The sequence below is a fragment of the Agelaius phoeniceus genome, chromosome 2 (genome assembly GCF_051311805.1).
Source record: "Agelaius phoeniceus isolate bAgePho1 chromosome 2, bAgePho1.hap1, whole genome shotgun sequence".
Taxonomy (NCBI): Eukaryota; Metazoa; Chordata; class Aves; order Passeriformes; family Icteridae; genus Agelaius; species Agelaius phoeniceus.
Window position 1 is genome coordinate 16,292,483 of NC_135266.1, and position 15,438 is coordinate 16,307,920.

Sequence of the window (15,438 nt, forward strand, 5' to 3'; positions counted from 1 at the left end):
AACCCTCCTCTCCATGGAGGAAGGGTAAAGTGGGAAAAGTGTTGGGTTGAGGAGGTTAAACTCCTTGAGGCTGAGCAAAGCAGTGAGATCCTTGGCAGGAGACTCCTGCCATCCATGTCACATACCCTGGTGAGTCTGGGGTATGCTGATGCTGGAGGTGAGACTGCAGTGGGATGCTGTATGACAACAAATGTACAGGGCATTCCAAATTCCAATTCCAAATTCCAGGGTATCCAAAGGCAAGTGAAGTGAATCCTGCCCAGGAGACTGTTTTTGAAAAGCCACCATCTTTTTTTGCTCAGCATTTTTAAATGAATATAAACCAGAAGAGTAGAGACACGACTGGCTTAACTCAACTGCAACCTATGTGATCTAAGCAGTGCCTTAATCTATTCCCAGTGCATATAATCTGAGATCTCTTGCAACAAAGCAAGCTGCTTCTGAAGCAATTGCCTTCAAAAACCTCCATTAAAAATTCACTGCTAATTTCATATAATCAAAGAGAGATTGGAGGAACAGGTGCAAGATCCACTGGAATCACTAGCAGTCTGTTTTTATCTTGAATCAGTCATTCTAAAATCAAATCTTTGGTGTAGGCTGGTTGAAAGAATACTGTAAGTAGAAATGTTAGCAAAGAGAGGTTTACATTTTTGGTTAGAGATTTTTGCAGCATAGCAAGTAAACAACTGAAAACCACTATTTTTGTTTGATTTACAAATTGCAGTTTTCAGCCCTGTGCAATTAGGTGCCTGGAAGAGCAGTAAGGCCAGGGCAGATTTCTACATGCAACTATTGCTAGGAAAGACATTGCTAGTGTAGAGGTAAATAATTGGGGTGGAAGATGATGAATACATGCTATATACAACAGACAATATATACTATACATCTTCTCTGAGCATTAGGCATCTGCATCTCTGTAGGGTGTATATGTGGTTTATACATAGGTATATCCTGGTTTATTTGGGCATATGTCTGCATGTACAATCAGATTCACACTCAGAGTGTCAGTACCTCAGTACTTGTTGCCTTTTAAAAACCATTACAGATGGCACAGCCTCTAGGATGGAGTTGGACAGTAACAGTTGTGTGGTTGGCTTGATGGTGCTTGATAAAGCCATGGGAATGGAGGAGAGTAAGGTGCTTAGGCAACGCTTAAGTTAATCTCATGCCTTCCCATCAAGCCAAGCAGTGCTCTAAGGAGCTATTCACAACAGAGGAAGGAAAAGATGCAGTTCAAGATGGGGAGCGTCCTGCTGTCTCTTCTTTTCTGGTACAAAGGTATGCACTTTGCCTCCTGAGAGGCCCTTTCAAATATCCCTCTTTGTGTTCCCTGTTTCAGGCACGCTTTCTTCTGCCAGGAGCTGTGGGGTACAGAGAAAGCCCTTCTCTGCATTCTCATGGAAACATAATAATTCGGGGAAAGGCAAAATGTGGAGGAGATGTGTAATTTATGTATATGAGTGAGCAGCATTCTTACAGCTCTATGAATATTCAGTAGTAAAACTCTGTTTCAAAAAAATAATTGCAGTGTAAAAAATTTGCCATATAATTTGTCAAAATATGAATTTGCAAAGAAAATTGTAGTGCAGCTGAGCCAGTGTGTAAATAATAATGCTGATTTGAAAAATGAGGTACAGTATAACATGAAAGACTGGTCCTTCATTAATCAAAACTCTTGATTAATCAAAAACTGATCATTTTCTCTAGCAGCAAGACATTGCTGATGAAGATTGCCCTTTTTTAAGGCCTTTCAAGGTATTTTGGCCTGGAAAAGACTTCCAAAAATACTTCTAGAACAAAAAGCAACTCCTAAGTCTAGAAAATAGGAAAGGTATTTATCAATTTTGAGGCTTTCTCATATTCATTTTTCAGAAAAGTAGCAACAAACGTAGGTATGGGGAAGTTAGAAGGAGAGAGAAAATTTAGGGTGACATGTCCTTCCATTTTAATTCACCCAGCTGTGGAGAATAAGGAGATAATTTCCTGGTTCATATTTAAATTTCTGGCTTGATCAAAGCCAATGGAAAAGCTACTTTTTGCTTAAATGAGGCTGAGGGCTGCTCTTGGTAAGTGGTGGGCAGTGTCTATCGACATGAATGTGTGAATCAAGTATGATCTGTCAGGGAACAGATTAATCAGACAGCCCAACTTTTCTCATGTGGGTGTTGAATTCCAGTGTTTTGGTATGTCTGGTTTTTTTCTCTCTTTCTGTGTTTCTGGTGAATATTTTGCTCTACCAAATTTCATGGGTAGGAAAATAAGTGCTCCTCAACTAGCCATGCCTTCATTTCATCTTGTTATGTTTGGCTGTACCCAGCTCTGCCTAATTAATAGGTCTTTCTTTTAATCTCCCAGCAAATATTTGTATGTTCTCCTCGTACCTTACCTCCTCACTCTCCTTTGTTTCACTTGGGAAGGTTACTGGTGCCTGAGCTTCTAGGAAGAGTGTTTTTACACAGACTCCAGCATTTTTTTTCCCTATGGGTGGCATAACTGCAATTAGTCCTTGGAATAAGTTCATATACCTTACTCTGAATTCCAGACACAGCTTGCTTTTAATAGACACCCACACATCAGGATATTTTTGGAGAGCCTGCGGTGAAAAATAACTTGCAAGATCTCTTTCCAGGCATCACTCCTTTGGTATTTAATTTATTTTCTTAATTTGTGGTATTTCTTAATTTACTGGTTTTCCCTGCTTCTCTGTCTAAGTGTCTCTCGTGGCTAAAAAGAGCAGCCCCTCTCACCCTGCCTCTCCCAGCATGGAGGTGCCGCTAGGTCAGCGCTCGGAGCTACGTGCGCTGATGCCATGATAAGCTGCTTAGCTGATTTTCCCTGGCAGAGCAAGTGGCTTAGAGGAGCACCCGCGCCTCGCCTGGGCTTGTGTTTGCTGGGGACACAGCAGAGCAGCAGCAGCAGCAGCAGCAGCATATGGTGGTGCAGCAGGAGGGTCCCGCGGCAGCTGCCGGGCCCCTCTGTGCAGCGAGGGGAGCCCGAACCCGCCGCGCCCCTGGGGCGCTCCGAGCGATGCGCCCGCGCCTCGCTGCTCCATCCATCCCTCCATCCATCCATCCATCCATCCATCCATCCATCCATCCATCCATCCATCCACCCATCCATCCCTCCATCCATCCATCCCTCCATCCATCCATCCATCCATCCATCCATCCATCCATCCATCCATCCATCCATCCATCCATCCACCCATCCATCCCTCCATCCATCCATCCATCCATCCATCCATCCATCCATCCATCCATCCATCCATCCATCCCTCCCTCCCTCCATCCATCTGTCCATCCATCCGTCCATCCATCCATCCATCCATCCATCCATCCATCCATCCATCCATCCATCCATCCATTCATCCATCCCTCCATCCATCCATCCATCCATCCATCCATCCATCCATCCATCCATCCATCCATCCATCCATCCCTCCACCCGCGCTCCCTGCTCCTGCAGAACAACGAGCACACCTCGGCAATTCAGCAATTCAGGGGAGGCGATTTCTCTTTTTTCACCTCTGGTTTTTGTATCTTTGAAAAAAAAAAAAAACAACCCAACAAAAACCAAGAACCGCCCCTCCCCCCCCCCCAAAAAAAACTAAAGGCTCAAACATGCTTTTTGGATCATTTGGATGTAAATAACGTTTTTAGTAGAGCTGCCCTTTGGTGTAATCAATGCATCTAATGAAATTACAATGCAGGCAATGTTCTGTGTAGCTCCAAGCAGGAAGGAACACACATGTCAATAAGGTGAGGAAAATGCTGAACATTTCTAAGGAACACTTTGGGGAAAAAAAGATAATTAATTGTACATCTCTTAAGAAAAAAGGGAGGAAAGGTAGATTTTATTAAAAATTAATTTAGCTTTTTTCAAATATTGTCACAACATTAAAAAAATTTAGTGGAAACATTATAGGAAAAGGGAAATTAATACGAATTAAATAGGTGTAATTGTGATTACTTAAATATATTTTTATTGCCTTCAAATAAGTACCAGTAAATATTAAATGAACCACAATAAAAATGAATGAAAAGGAAAACCTAATGAAAATCATTCAAATAGAGAAAATGAAACCGAAATTAAAATAATACAAGAGTGAAGAATCCCCACAAAACGAAGGAGGAAAAGAATAGCCTGAGTTAAATAGCCTGAGAGAGAAGCTTAACACGAAGAATGAGACCTCCCCTTTGCAGGCTGATGTCCTCTTGCCCTGGGTTTGTGGCTCTGGCCGGGCCTGCCGGCGGTCAGCAGGGATCAGGGCTCGGTGTGTGCGGGGATTGGAGCCCAGCAGGGATCAGGGCTCGGTGTGTGCCGGGTGTCGGAGCCCAGCAGGGATCAGGGCTCGGTGTGTGCGGGGTGTTGGGGCCCAGCAGGGATCGGGGCTCGGTGTGTGCGGGGAGTTGGAGCCCAGCAGGGATCAGGGCTCGGTGTGTGCGGGGTGTCGGAGCCCAGCAGGGATCAGGGCTCGGTGTGTGCCGGGTGTCGGAGCCCAGCAGGGATCAGGGCTCGGTGTGTGCGGGGTGTTGGGGCCCAGCAGGGATCAGGGCTCGGTGTGTGCGGGGTGTTGGGGCCCAGCAGGGATCAGGGCTCGGTGTGTGCGGGGTGTTGGAGCCCAGCAGGGATCAGGTCTCGGTGTGTGTGAGGTGTTGGGGCCCAGCAGGGATCAGAGCTCGCAGGCCAGTGTGTGCAGGGTGTTGGGGCCCTGCTGGCCCTGCTGGCCCTGCTGGGGCCACAATGTCACCTGCAGGAGGAACAGGCTGAGCATTCGGCCCAGGGCGGCTTTAGGTGCTGGAGTCCCTGGGTGGGCCTTGCGCTGTCTGTCCCCAGGCCGGGATGTCTGTCCCCATGCCAGCCCGCCTGCCGGTGTCTGTGGGGGGACACAGACGAGCGGGTGTCCCGGCGGTCCCTGCCTGCTGGCACAGCTCCTGCGGGCCATTTAAAGCCTGTTAGGGATAAAGGCGCTGTTTGCACAACACCGGGTCCCGTGGGGCCTGCCCAGCGTGGCCATGGAAAAAGCCCCGGGGGAAAATCAACAAAAGCAGCCACAAAGCGAGTGGGCAGGGGGGCTCTGCTTGCCATGGGGACCTGGGGACCGGCCACAGCTGCAGCAGGGCCACCACTGCCCCGCACAGGGGCAAGGAGTGATGGGGAGAACACCGCGAATGTGGCAGCTTCCCCAAATGCTCCTTCTTACGGAGGCTGGTGCAACCTGATGTGAGTCACCTCAGCCGCCTAGCACGATTTTCAGGGCTGGGATGTAAAAATAGCCTCAGTTAATAATACAGCAAGGTACAAACGAGCACCCGATGGGTGCAGAGGCGCTGCAATGCTTTTTCCAGTATTTCGACCCTCTCTATTGCTTACAGGCTATTACCTAACTCTGCTCCTGATGCTGTCTAATGCGGTGCTCAGGGAAAAGAGGGACTTTCAGAAAGCATGATAAAACCAGTGCCACCCATTCCAGCCATGCCTTTCATTTTTGTGACTTTTTGGGGCTATTCTGGGGCTCCAGCCTTATTTTTCTGGGGGGTTCAAGATACTTTCCTTTCCTCTAGCCCACAACCCGGAGGTGCAGAAGGGGAGCAGGTGACTATCTGTGCAAAAGGAGCCATTGTGCCCAGAAAGCACTGCTGCATCATGGGGACATTGCTCTCCATCGGGAGGAGAGAAAGTAATTTTACTTCTCTAAGCACTGTTAAACTGAGGTGTTGCTTACAGAGATGAGACAAAAAAATCAACTTTTTTCCAGCTGAAGCTTCTAGAACACCTATATAATAAAGTGAATAAATAAAGAGATTTAACATTTTCCACATACTTTTCCTGCAATGATCAAGTTTATCTGAACTTATTCCAGTAAATTGAATAACTGACATTTATTCTGTGTTACATTTTATTTCTTTCTTTTCATATTTATAATGTGCTTTCTCAGGCTTGTGTACCTGCCATTAATTCCTACACTAAAAGATTACTTGCTTCTCTGACTTTATGGTCAGGATAGTGAATGTGATTCCTCAGAGTTACTGTATTGAACACAGCCTTTGGCATTGTTACTTCTGCCCACACTTATCTTTCTCCTTTCTTTCTCTTGTTTAACCACATTCCTAATGATTACAATTTTTCTGAGAAACACAGTTACCTGTTCCTGTCATTGAAATGCCAGCAGCTCAGTTTCCTTGCTATTGATTGTCCCTTTTCCTAAGTAGCCCTAAGCTGTGGCTGCTGCTTTATCTGACTTCCACCTCAGGAAACCCCATCCTGGCACCCCAGGGCTACCTCTGCCAGTTCTTTACCTCTCTGCCCCAAACCTGGACCGGTTCCTGCAGTATCATTCCCCTTCATCCTGCTCAGCAGCAGGTGCCAAGTGGAGACATCTCAGGACCTGGGCTCCAGCCCAGCCTCACCAGCACAGGTTCCCCGGCACAAAATCATGCCCTGGATCTTGTCCCAAGCCCTGGTCCCTAAATCCTGTGTGCTGTGGGACACCATTTGTGCATGGCAGTGCTCTGGACACACTGCGCTGCAGGGTGGGATGAAGGGATGGGAAAGCCACATGCCCTATCTCTCTGCCTCACACAAACACAGATAATAATTTATTTCACTGAACTGATGGTTTGCTGAAGGTTCTGGGGGGCAGTAAATAGAGCTCTTTCCTTTTTAATGTTTTGGGGTTTTTGTCAGTCCTGTGCTTTTAAAACAACAGCCTCTGGCAGCTGTGCAGGCCTTATGACTCTCCCTTGAATTGCAGCAATTGGTTCTGTCTGACCTACAATTACCAATTATCTTTGTAACCTTCCTTGAAGGCAAACATGCTTGCTATAAAAGCACACTGCCCATTACATTTTTAGACTATTGGCAGCCAGCTTTCCTCTTCATTTCCTTTGTAGGACAGGGCCTTTCACAGCTGTAAACACACCAATATATCAATTACTATGTTTTGTGGCCAACTGCAGGCAAGGGCATCTTTCATTTGCCCTCCTCTCCCAAGGCCAGGGGTTCTCAGGCTGCACTGCCCAGGCATGATCCATCCACTGCTGTGCTTACCCCACACCAAGCCTGCTACTCCCCTGTACTGTGGTTGGATGGCTCAGCCCCTTTGGGAGTGAGCCCTTAGCAGTTCACCTCTCCTAGCTGAAAAAGGGGAAGCTGAACTCTTTGAGGGGTTTAAATCAGCAAGTTATGCAGTGAGGAGTGGAGGAGGCTGGGACAGCCAGACGGGCAGCATGCCAGCACCTGTGCCTTGGCACTGCCTTTGCACTGCTGTGTGTTGTGGGATCAACCCAATAAAACATTGGAAAAAGTTTTTCATTGCACTGAAAAAAAAGGGCTTTTGTGCTTGAAATTCACACCCTGGCTTGATTTGCTGTGGTGTCCCCTAGCAGGTGAAGCTAAAAGCCCTCATAGCCACTCTTGTAGCTCAGGAGCAGGCTCCACTGGCTGAGTGCAGCCACCCGCAAAATGCTGGGTCACCTGGGGAGGAGGATTTATTCTGGGTGCTTGAATTGATGCTAACATACACCCACCCACCTGAAATCTTTTCCATTTGTGCCCGTTGCATGTGTCAATAGCATATTCAGTTTTGATCTTGGCTCTCAAAGGGAGGGACTGAGGAGGCCATTGAAGGGCTCAGCATGGTCACACAGCAATATCCTACACCATCCTGGTAACTCACATCCCCTTTCCCTACCCCAGGCATGCAGTGCTTAAGAACAGGCCTCACCACACCAGTCATGGAACATAACTTTCTTAGGTTAATGGCTGGACTCCATGATCCAGAAAAAGCCTTTTCCAACCCCTTTTCCAAGCTAAAGTACATTAAACCACCATAAGAAAAACCAAAAAAACCCACAAAAGTTTTCTCCTCAAAAATCAGTCTTCTGAAGATGAAAATCAAGTGGTTAAGCAGATGGGAGGAGCTGAGCCTGTAGCCCTGTGAGCCAGGGATTGCTGGGCAATGGGAGCACACAGCAGGCTGTGATGGCTGGGCAGCCTTCCCAGATGTCAGGGTGAGGGAGCCCTTGCAGCTGGTGCTCCTGGAGCAAGGCACCTGTCCTGCTTGGAGAGGACACCCCTGTGGGCCAGGGGGGTAGGAGAGACACCTGCCAGCCTGGATCTCATGTACCAATGGCTCTCCTGCACTGGCATCAAACAGCACAGGGCAGGCAGGAGAGGCAGGCACTGCATTACTTTATTGGCAAATATGGTCCAGTTTTGGTAAGTGATAAAATCCTGGTTTCTCTTGCATTGACAGACAGCATTAACCTCAATCACCTTCACACGGGTTTAAGTCAAACCTCTTTGCCCCATGTGGCACAGCACAGGGGTGGCTCTGGGTCTGCCCCTCTGCCTTGGTTTTCTGATTGCCCAGTGGAGTCCCAGGGCTTGGCTTGGTAACATTTGTGCTGGGACAGGTGTAGTGCAGTGCAGTGCTGTGTGGGGTCCCCAGTCTACTCTTTCCAAGATGTCTGGAGATGTACAAGCATGTTTTCCTCCTGAGCATGCTGGGCTCTGGGCGATCCCTGCCTCCCTCTTGGGCCTGACTAGAAGCCACAACTTTTTCTTGTAGACTGGTATTTACTTCTTCTGCCAGGGCCAGTGCTGTGGGTTAATGTGGTAAGTTCATGATGCCAGAAATGCTATTCTGGGACACTGAAGCACAGGAGACCATCCCTGTGTTAGAGAAAGGAACTTTTAAAAATGTATCATTTTGCTCTTGAAAGTCTTTCTTTTAGACTCTTGATACATTTAGACTCATTTTCACACCCAAGGAGCAGTTGCATTTCACTAATAAACCGGGCTTTGTATATAGTTTATATTTCAGCTGATTATAATTGCTCTGTGTTTGTGAGTCTTTTGAGATGAAACTTGCTATAGTAATGTAGGATGTAAATTCCCAGCATTAGCTGCAGCTTCCTAGGCTCAGCAAAGTGACAGTGTATGAATGAATAAATCATAACTAGATTTCAGTGAATAATTCAGAGTCTAATTCATTTGGTGAAAAAAAGTCATCTTTTTGTATTCACAGTGCTTCTGGAGATGGCAGGTTTCTCATGGCTCCTGTATGCAAGTTTTTACCTGCTCAATCACTTTTTCCTTACTGGTTTGTAGATTCCCTACATCTCTGAAAAGCTGATGTTTGACATTTGATTTGTGTTGATGAGTTATCAGCAGTCATGGGATTATTTTTTAAAATTATTTTATTTTCATAGCTGTTTGGGAAATATTCTACCAGTCTAAAAGCTGCTAACATACTCTGCTTTGGACTTCACTGTGAAGCAAGAAGAGCCTTTTCAGTAAGGAAAAAGCCTCATAAAAAAAGCCATTGCTCAGTAAGAGGCAGGAGATAAAACAGGTCAGATGTTACAAAAATAGCAGTCTCTTCCTCCACAGCCACAATTACTGGTTTTCCCTAAGAAAGGAAAAAAGGTAGTCTTGTCTGTAAGACAGATTAGGAAGGCCTATTTAGACTTGTTTGTTCTCCATCACATCCAGAGGGAGTGATCTCAGACCAGCACTTTGTGAGATACCCTATCTCCTCCAAAGACATTTGGGATCTGCAGTGGCACCAGTCTAGGATTTGACCCTTGAAGCCCATCCGCTTAAACATTTCAAGGGGAAAATGTGACAGGGAAAGTGTGGAGCAGAAAGACAGAAAAATGGATATGAGCAAAATTAGCTGTAAAGCAGAGGGGTCCAGCATATGTTTGCCTTAGGGTGATTCAGGCGTATCTGATCAAATAGAGGAGATGCCAAAGGCATCTGGAGGAAAACCCTATGGAGGAGTAGCACAGACATGAGCACATGCAGTGCCCTGCTCCTGCCCATGTTCTCTTGCCTTCTCCTGGCAATCAGCTTGGGAAAATGTGGTAGATTCCTCATTCCTTCCTCTATTTATTTGTCTGTATCTCAGGAGTAAATGTTGATTGTGCTTCCTGATGTTTGCTTACAGCATCTTTGTTTCTGATCTCTCTTCTCTTTCTTCTTCCCTCCACGCCCGCTCCCCAGCTGTGATGGCCCTCTCCCCAGGAGAGGTAAGTCTCTGTGGATAGTTCAGCTGCCTGGCAAAGCTGAGGGTCTGACACTGCCCAGCTCTGGTGCCTTGGGGCAGAAGGAGGGTTGGCACCTGGGCCTTCAAGCTCAGGCATATGCTCTGACCTCTGAAGCCAAGGGGATCCAAGTTGTTCTGTGCTTCAGGTTGAGCTGGCAAGAGGAAAGGGTCTCAGACAAGGTGCAGCAGTCCAGAGAGGCACAAGCATTTGTCTAAGGTTCAGAATTCAGATTTGGCCTTGTGACACTATTGTTGATGACTATGTAGATTTATTACTCATTTTTTTACCTTTCCTTTAGGATGAGAGACTGGAGCTGTGGCACAGCAAGGCTTGCAAATGCGACTGCCAAGGAGGCCCCAACTCGGTGTGGTCCAGTGGGAGTAACGGCTTGGAGTGCATGCCAGGTAACAGAGGGACCCTGCAGCTGTGCTTGGTGCCTTCAGCAGCTTCCCCTTGGCACCTGGCATTGCAGAGCTGGCACCTTCCAAATCCAGCTGCCAGTGGGGCTGGGGGAGCTGAGGCACTGTGAGGTGAGGGGATGACCCTGCACCATCAGGCAGAGGCAGCCCCGTGCCTGGGCCTTGGGAGGTCACCTAGGCTGGCCTGTGCTGACCAGGGACAGTGGGCATTTGTCTTTCTCCCTCTGGAACCCTTGGTGCTGGTGCTTCCAGAAGCTGGCTGGGCCAGCTACTGCCATGTGTAGGATTTGCTGTAGGAAACCTTTTGTACATGTAGGCTCATTCTCCCTTGCTGCAGTTTAGCCTGTAAAATCTTCTAGATTCTCTAGGGATCAAGAAAAACTTTATTCCTTCTTTGCAGCATATTTTAAAAGGGAAGGGAAGGGAAGGGAAGGGAAGGGAAGGGAAGGGAAGGGAAGGGAAGGGAAGGGAAGGGAAGGGAAGGGAAGGGAAGGGAAGGGAAGGGAAGGGAAGGGAAGGGAAGGGAAGGGAAGGGAAGGGAAGGGAAGGGAAGGGAAGGTGGCAGGTTTGGTTGATCTCTTCATGGCCAAGGAACATATGGGCAAGGAGCTGAGCTGGGTTTCATGGCCAGGCCAGGTGTGAGGGGGTGTTTCTCACATTAGCATTATGTAGCAGAGTAATGAAGGCATTTCCCTGGTTTTCCTGAATGAGGAACATTTCCACTGTAACTTCCAGCTGTCACTGTCCCCAGAGAGGGGCTCTGCATTCCCCTTGCCCAGCCCAGCCAGCGTGGTGTGGCCTGGCATTCCCTGCTGCCCAGAGCAGCCATTCAGAGCTGCCTCTGGCACGACCAAAGGGAGCAGCCAGCCTTGCAAACGCTGCATGACTTTTCTCTGGTTTGGCAGTAACAGTGTTCAGTGGTTCAGCTGCTTTGGCTGGGCAGGCACCAGGCATCTGTTTTGGTCCCTGTGCATGGCACAAACAGACTCAGCAGAAGGTGACCTGCTAATTGCATTACAGTTGTGTGGTCTGTGGATTAGTGTTGCTAAAAGTAAAGTTGGGTGGTGTTTGAGATAAGCCTGGTGAATAGTAAACACACAGGCCATCCTCTTGCACAAGGGGAGCAAGGCTTTTAACATGGTGGAAAAGCATGATGTTTCCATGCCTGGAGGAAGGTGGCACAGTGGCTATATGTTTTCATGGGGAAAACATGTTAATGAGGTTCCAACTGAGCAAGATATGTTAATGAGCTATTGAGGCATGCAATATTGACCTAGCAGAGCTTGCTAATGAGACATCGACCGCATGGCTGCAGTGCTGGGGAGCTGCACTGGGGAGGCCACAGTGATGCTGGGCTCTGGGCACCCACTGATGCTCCCCACATGTTGATTGCTTTTGGCACAAGGCACCACAGTGGTTGTTCAGGTATGGATAAGGCAAGTAAACCTCTCACCCACAAGTGAACTGCACAGAGCTTTGCTTGCTCCTTCTTTGCTGAGACCTGTGTAACAGACTATGCTAAACTGGAGAAAGGGACAGAATTACTTCAGGGGACTCCAGAGGCTCCACAGGCTGCAAAATCAGAAAATGCTGCCCATGATACAGATGTTTGCCTAGGCAGTCCCTATGTGACACTTGAGTGCCTTCATTCTGTGTATCTTGACACACAATGATAACCTGATCACATAAAAAAAAAAGATCATAACAAAAAACCCCACATCTAGGTCCAGGTAGCATGCAGGTACTCAGCCTCACTAAAGTCTTGCCTTCCAGAGCACTGTGGGGTGACCCACCACAGAAAGTTTTAATGAGGAGTGAGTCTTTCTTTCTCCAGTAGTTTTGCAGCTAGTTTAGTCATGCTGAATTTCTCACTATTGCAGAAGACAGTTGTGGGGGCAGGATTGTTACCCTGAAGATCTGCAGTCAAACACTGAAATGGAAATCTCTGAGCCAGGGATGATCCCTCAGCAGGGCTGAGCATGACACCTCGCTGGCACCAAAACACCTGCAAGTTTTCCACAAGGCAAGGCCACCTCCAGATGCAAAGAAATGCAGATCTGAGGGTACTTGTGGAGGGATGACCAGAGCTGGCTTAGCAATTTTGCCATGCAAGTAGAGCTGTAAATCAAGACAGTCATTGGAGGGGCAGAAGGAGGTAAAGGCCAGCAAGAAAAGAAGTGCCCAGCATTATTCAAGGCAAAAAGCTGACAGCCTGGAGGCTGGATCCAGGTTGATGCAACCAGTCAGGCTCTTCTTCCACATGCCTACAAGAGGGAGATTCAGACTGCAACATCTGAATAAAGCCTTTCCCCCAAAATGTTGCAGTCAGAACAAGTCTAGTAAGTTTGAGAGAGAAAGAAGAACTAGAAATTAACACAAGTGAAGGTTAGAAATGAAGATCTTGTAGCCCCAGGGCAAGTTGTGGTCTAGGATAAGAGCATTCCCAGCATTCTAATGAGGGAGAAGAGAAAGCAATGAAGCCCCAGGAGGTGTTCACAATATGTGTGCAAACACACCCAGAAAACAGAGCCACTTCTGTCCCTTAAGTGTTTTTCCCTTATTCTGCAGAGTGTCCCTACCACAAGCCGCTGGGCTTTGAGTCTGGTGCTGTCACCCCAGACCAGATCAGCTGCTCCAACCCTGAGCAGTACACGGGCTGGTACTCCTCCTGGACAGCCAACAAGGCCCGCCTCAACGGCCAAGGCTTCGGGTGAGTTCAGAAATGCCCCCGTGAGGGTTCCTGGGGCTGTGGGAGCCCTGGCTGTGTGGGGACAGGAGGCTCTGCCTGGGAGGGCACGGTGGAGGACAGAGCGGGGCTGGTGGTGTCCCCCCAGGTGTGCGTGGCTCTCCAAGTACCAGGACACTGCACAGTGGCTGCAGATCGACCTGAAGGAAGTGAAGGTGATTTCGGGAATCCTGACCCAAGGGCGCTGTGACGCTGACGAGTGGATGACCAAGTACAGCGTGCAGTACCGCACCGACGAGAACCTCAACTGGGTCTACTACAAGGACCAGACCGGGAACAACCGGGTCAGTGACCTTGGCTCTTTGGCCACTGGTGGAAGGGTGGCATGCTTGGTGACAGCAGGTCCCAGAGGAAGGTGCATCAAAAGGGGATCCTGTGGGAGCAGCAGGGTGGGTCTCGGTGCTCACTCTGCATCAGGGAGCAGCATAGAGAGGGGCCATTCCCCCTGAGGTGAGAGTGTGTCATGCTGACCAGTGCAGAAGGACAAAATACATTATTTGTGTTTTCTAACGATCATACTGGAGTCCAGATTAAGCTCAGAGGCATTAACTGGCATTGCAGAGGAGGCAGCAACTCCATGATAAAACCCCATTCTCAGCTGTGGCCACACAGCCCCAGCCATGCTTTGGTACTGCATGGGGATTTCTTTTATTGCTATGTCCAGGAAATATGTGTCATCCTGGTGCAGAAAAACCCCTCAGGCAAAATCTGCAACTAGTTAAATCACAACCCACCAAACCATTCTCATGCTGCACTTCTTACTGGTTGACTTGAAACAAAAAATTGCACTGGGGAGATATTAGAAAGTTGCTTCTGATGCCCGTGCAGTCCAGCTGGGCTGGTGGATGCCACAGCTGCTGCCTCCCGGGTATCCTCAGTGCTCATCTATGGGAATGGTCCTGTCCTAGCATAGGAGGCTCTGCTGGCTTTGCTGAAGTTCCTGCTGCTCTGAGGAGATGCTGAGATTTCCCAAAAAAACAGGTCATGGCAGCAGATGTGGCATCCAGGCCAAGGAATGGGGAAAGGGCCCTCACATATATATTTTTTGTCTATAATGGCTTGTGTAGGAGCCTGGCTCATGAACTTCAAAGAGCCAGTCAATCTTTCTCACTCCAAACAAGCAGTGCCATGGTACAGGAAGACAAATGAGAAAGAATGGGATGAGAACGGGCTGAGATTTTCTGGCCTAACTGTAAAAAGTGCAGGGCTGATGGGGGGAAATGGCCTACTAAGAAAACTGAATCAGTGTGACAAAAATTGTCTACATCTGGCTATTTTTAAATTCTTTCGTTTTGAGGGTGGAGGGGAAGGAGCCTCCTCCTCCTCTGCTCTGCACAGGTGCCCCAAAGTCATGGGACAGGATTTCCAGCCCCCTAACCACCCACCCCTCCCTTGGCAGGTTTTCTATGGCAACTCGGACCGCTCGTCCTCGGTGCAGAACCTGCTGCGGCCGCCCATCGTGGCGCGCTACATCCGCCTGATCCCGCTGGGCTGGCACGTGCGCATCGCCATCCGCATGGAGCTCCTCGAGTGCCTGGGCAAGTGCGGCTGAGCGCCGGCCGGGGACTCCGGGGGGCTCTGCCCGCCCTGCCCTGCCCTGCCCTGCCCACTCCTGTGTGTGTAAGCACCCAGCCTGCAAGGGAAGGGCTGTCTTGAATAAAATGTTACTTCACACCATGCTGATGATACAGCTGATGGGGGCTGTGGGACACGCACTGGGGAAGGGGAAGGTTCGGGCCATGGCTTGGATCCTGTGAGATCCTGTGAGATCCTGTGAGATGTGGTGCTTCTGGCCCTGGGTGTTAGGCTGGCTGGGGAAATGATCATCACCATGTGCTGTGAACACTGGAATGCATGCTGATGAGGTCCACAGGCTTGGATTCTCTTGGGGATGTATGTTGTATGCCAGGACAGAGATCTCGCCCTCATCTCTGAGATGGTGCTGGGGCCTCATCTGGCCTATCCCTGGTGTGAGGGCCCCTACTGAATATCACACTCTCAAATCACCTCGTGTTTGCCTGTATCAGGAACCCTCTGGCCTGAGGGGCTGTGCCTGGTTTTGGGATAGACATCAGTGCCTTGAGGACCAGGTGGACAAACCCTCTCTGTGTTCTCTCTGGTTTTGCACTGGCACATCTTGGGGACCCCAGCACTTTGCTCCCTGTGGATGTTTGGGCACAGATACATTCTTAACTGATCTCCACAGCCCAATCTCCAG

General features: G+C 48.6%; 1 protein-coding gene across 1 annotated transcript; it reads left to right on the forward strand.

The window, feature by feature from the left end:
* The first annotated feature begins 1,073 nt into the window (after nucleotides 1-1,073).
* Nucleotides 1,074-14,882, forward strand: RS1 (retinoschisin 1). Its single transcript, XM_054628335.2, has 6 exons — nucleotides 1,074-1,278; nucleotides 10,012-10,037; nucleotides 10,354-10,459; nucleotides 13,043-13,184; nucleotides 13,309-13,504; nucleotides 14,620-14,882. Exons 1-6 carry the CDS (start codon nucleotides 1,227-1,229, stop codon nucleotides 14,770-14,772), a joined length of 675 nt encoding a protein of 224 aa, XP_054484310.2. The 5' UTR covers nucleotides 1,074-1,226; the 3' UTR covers nucleotides 14,773-14,882.
* The last annotated feature ends 556 nt before the right edge of the window (nucleotides 14,883-15,438 follow it).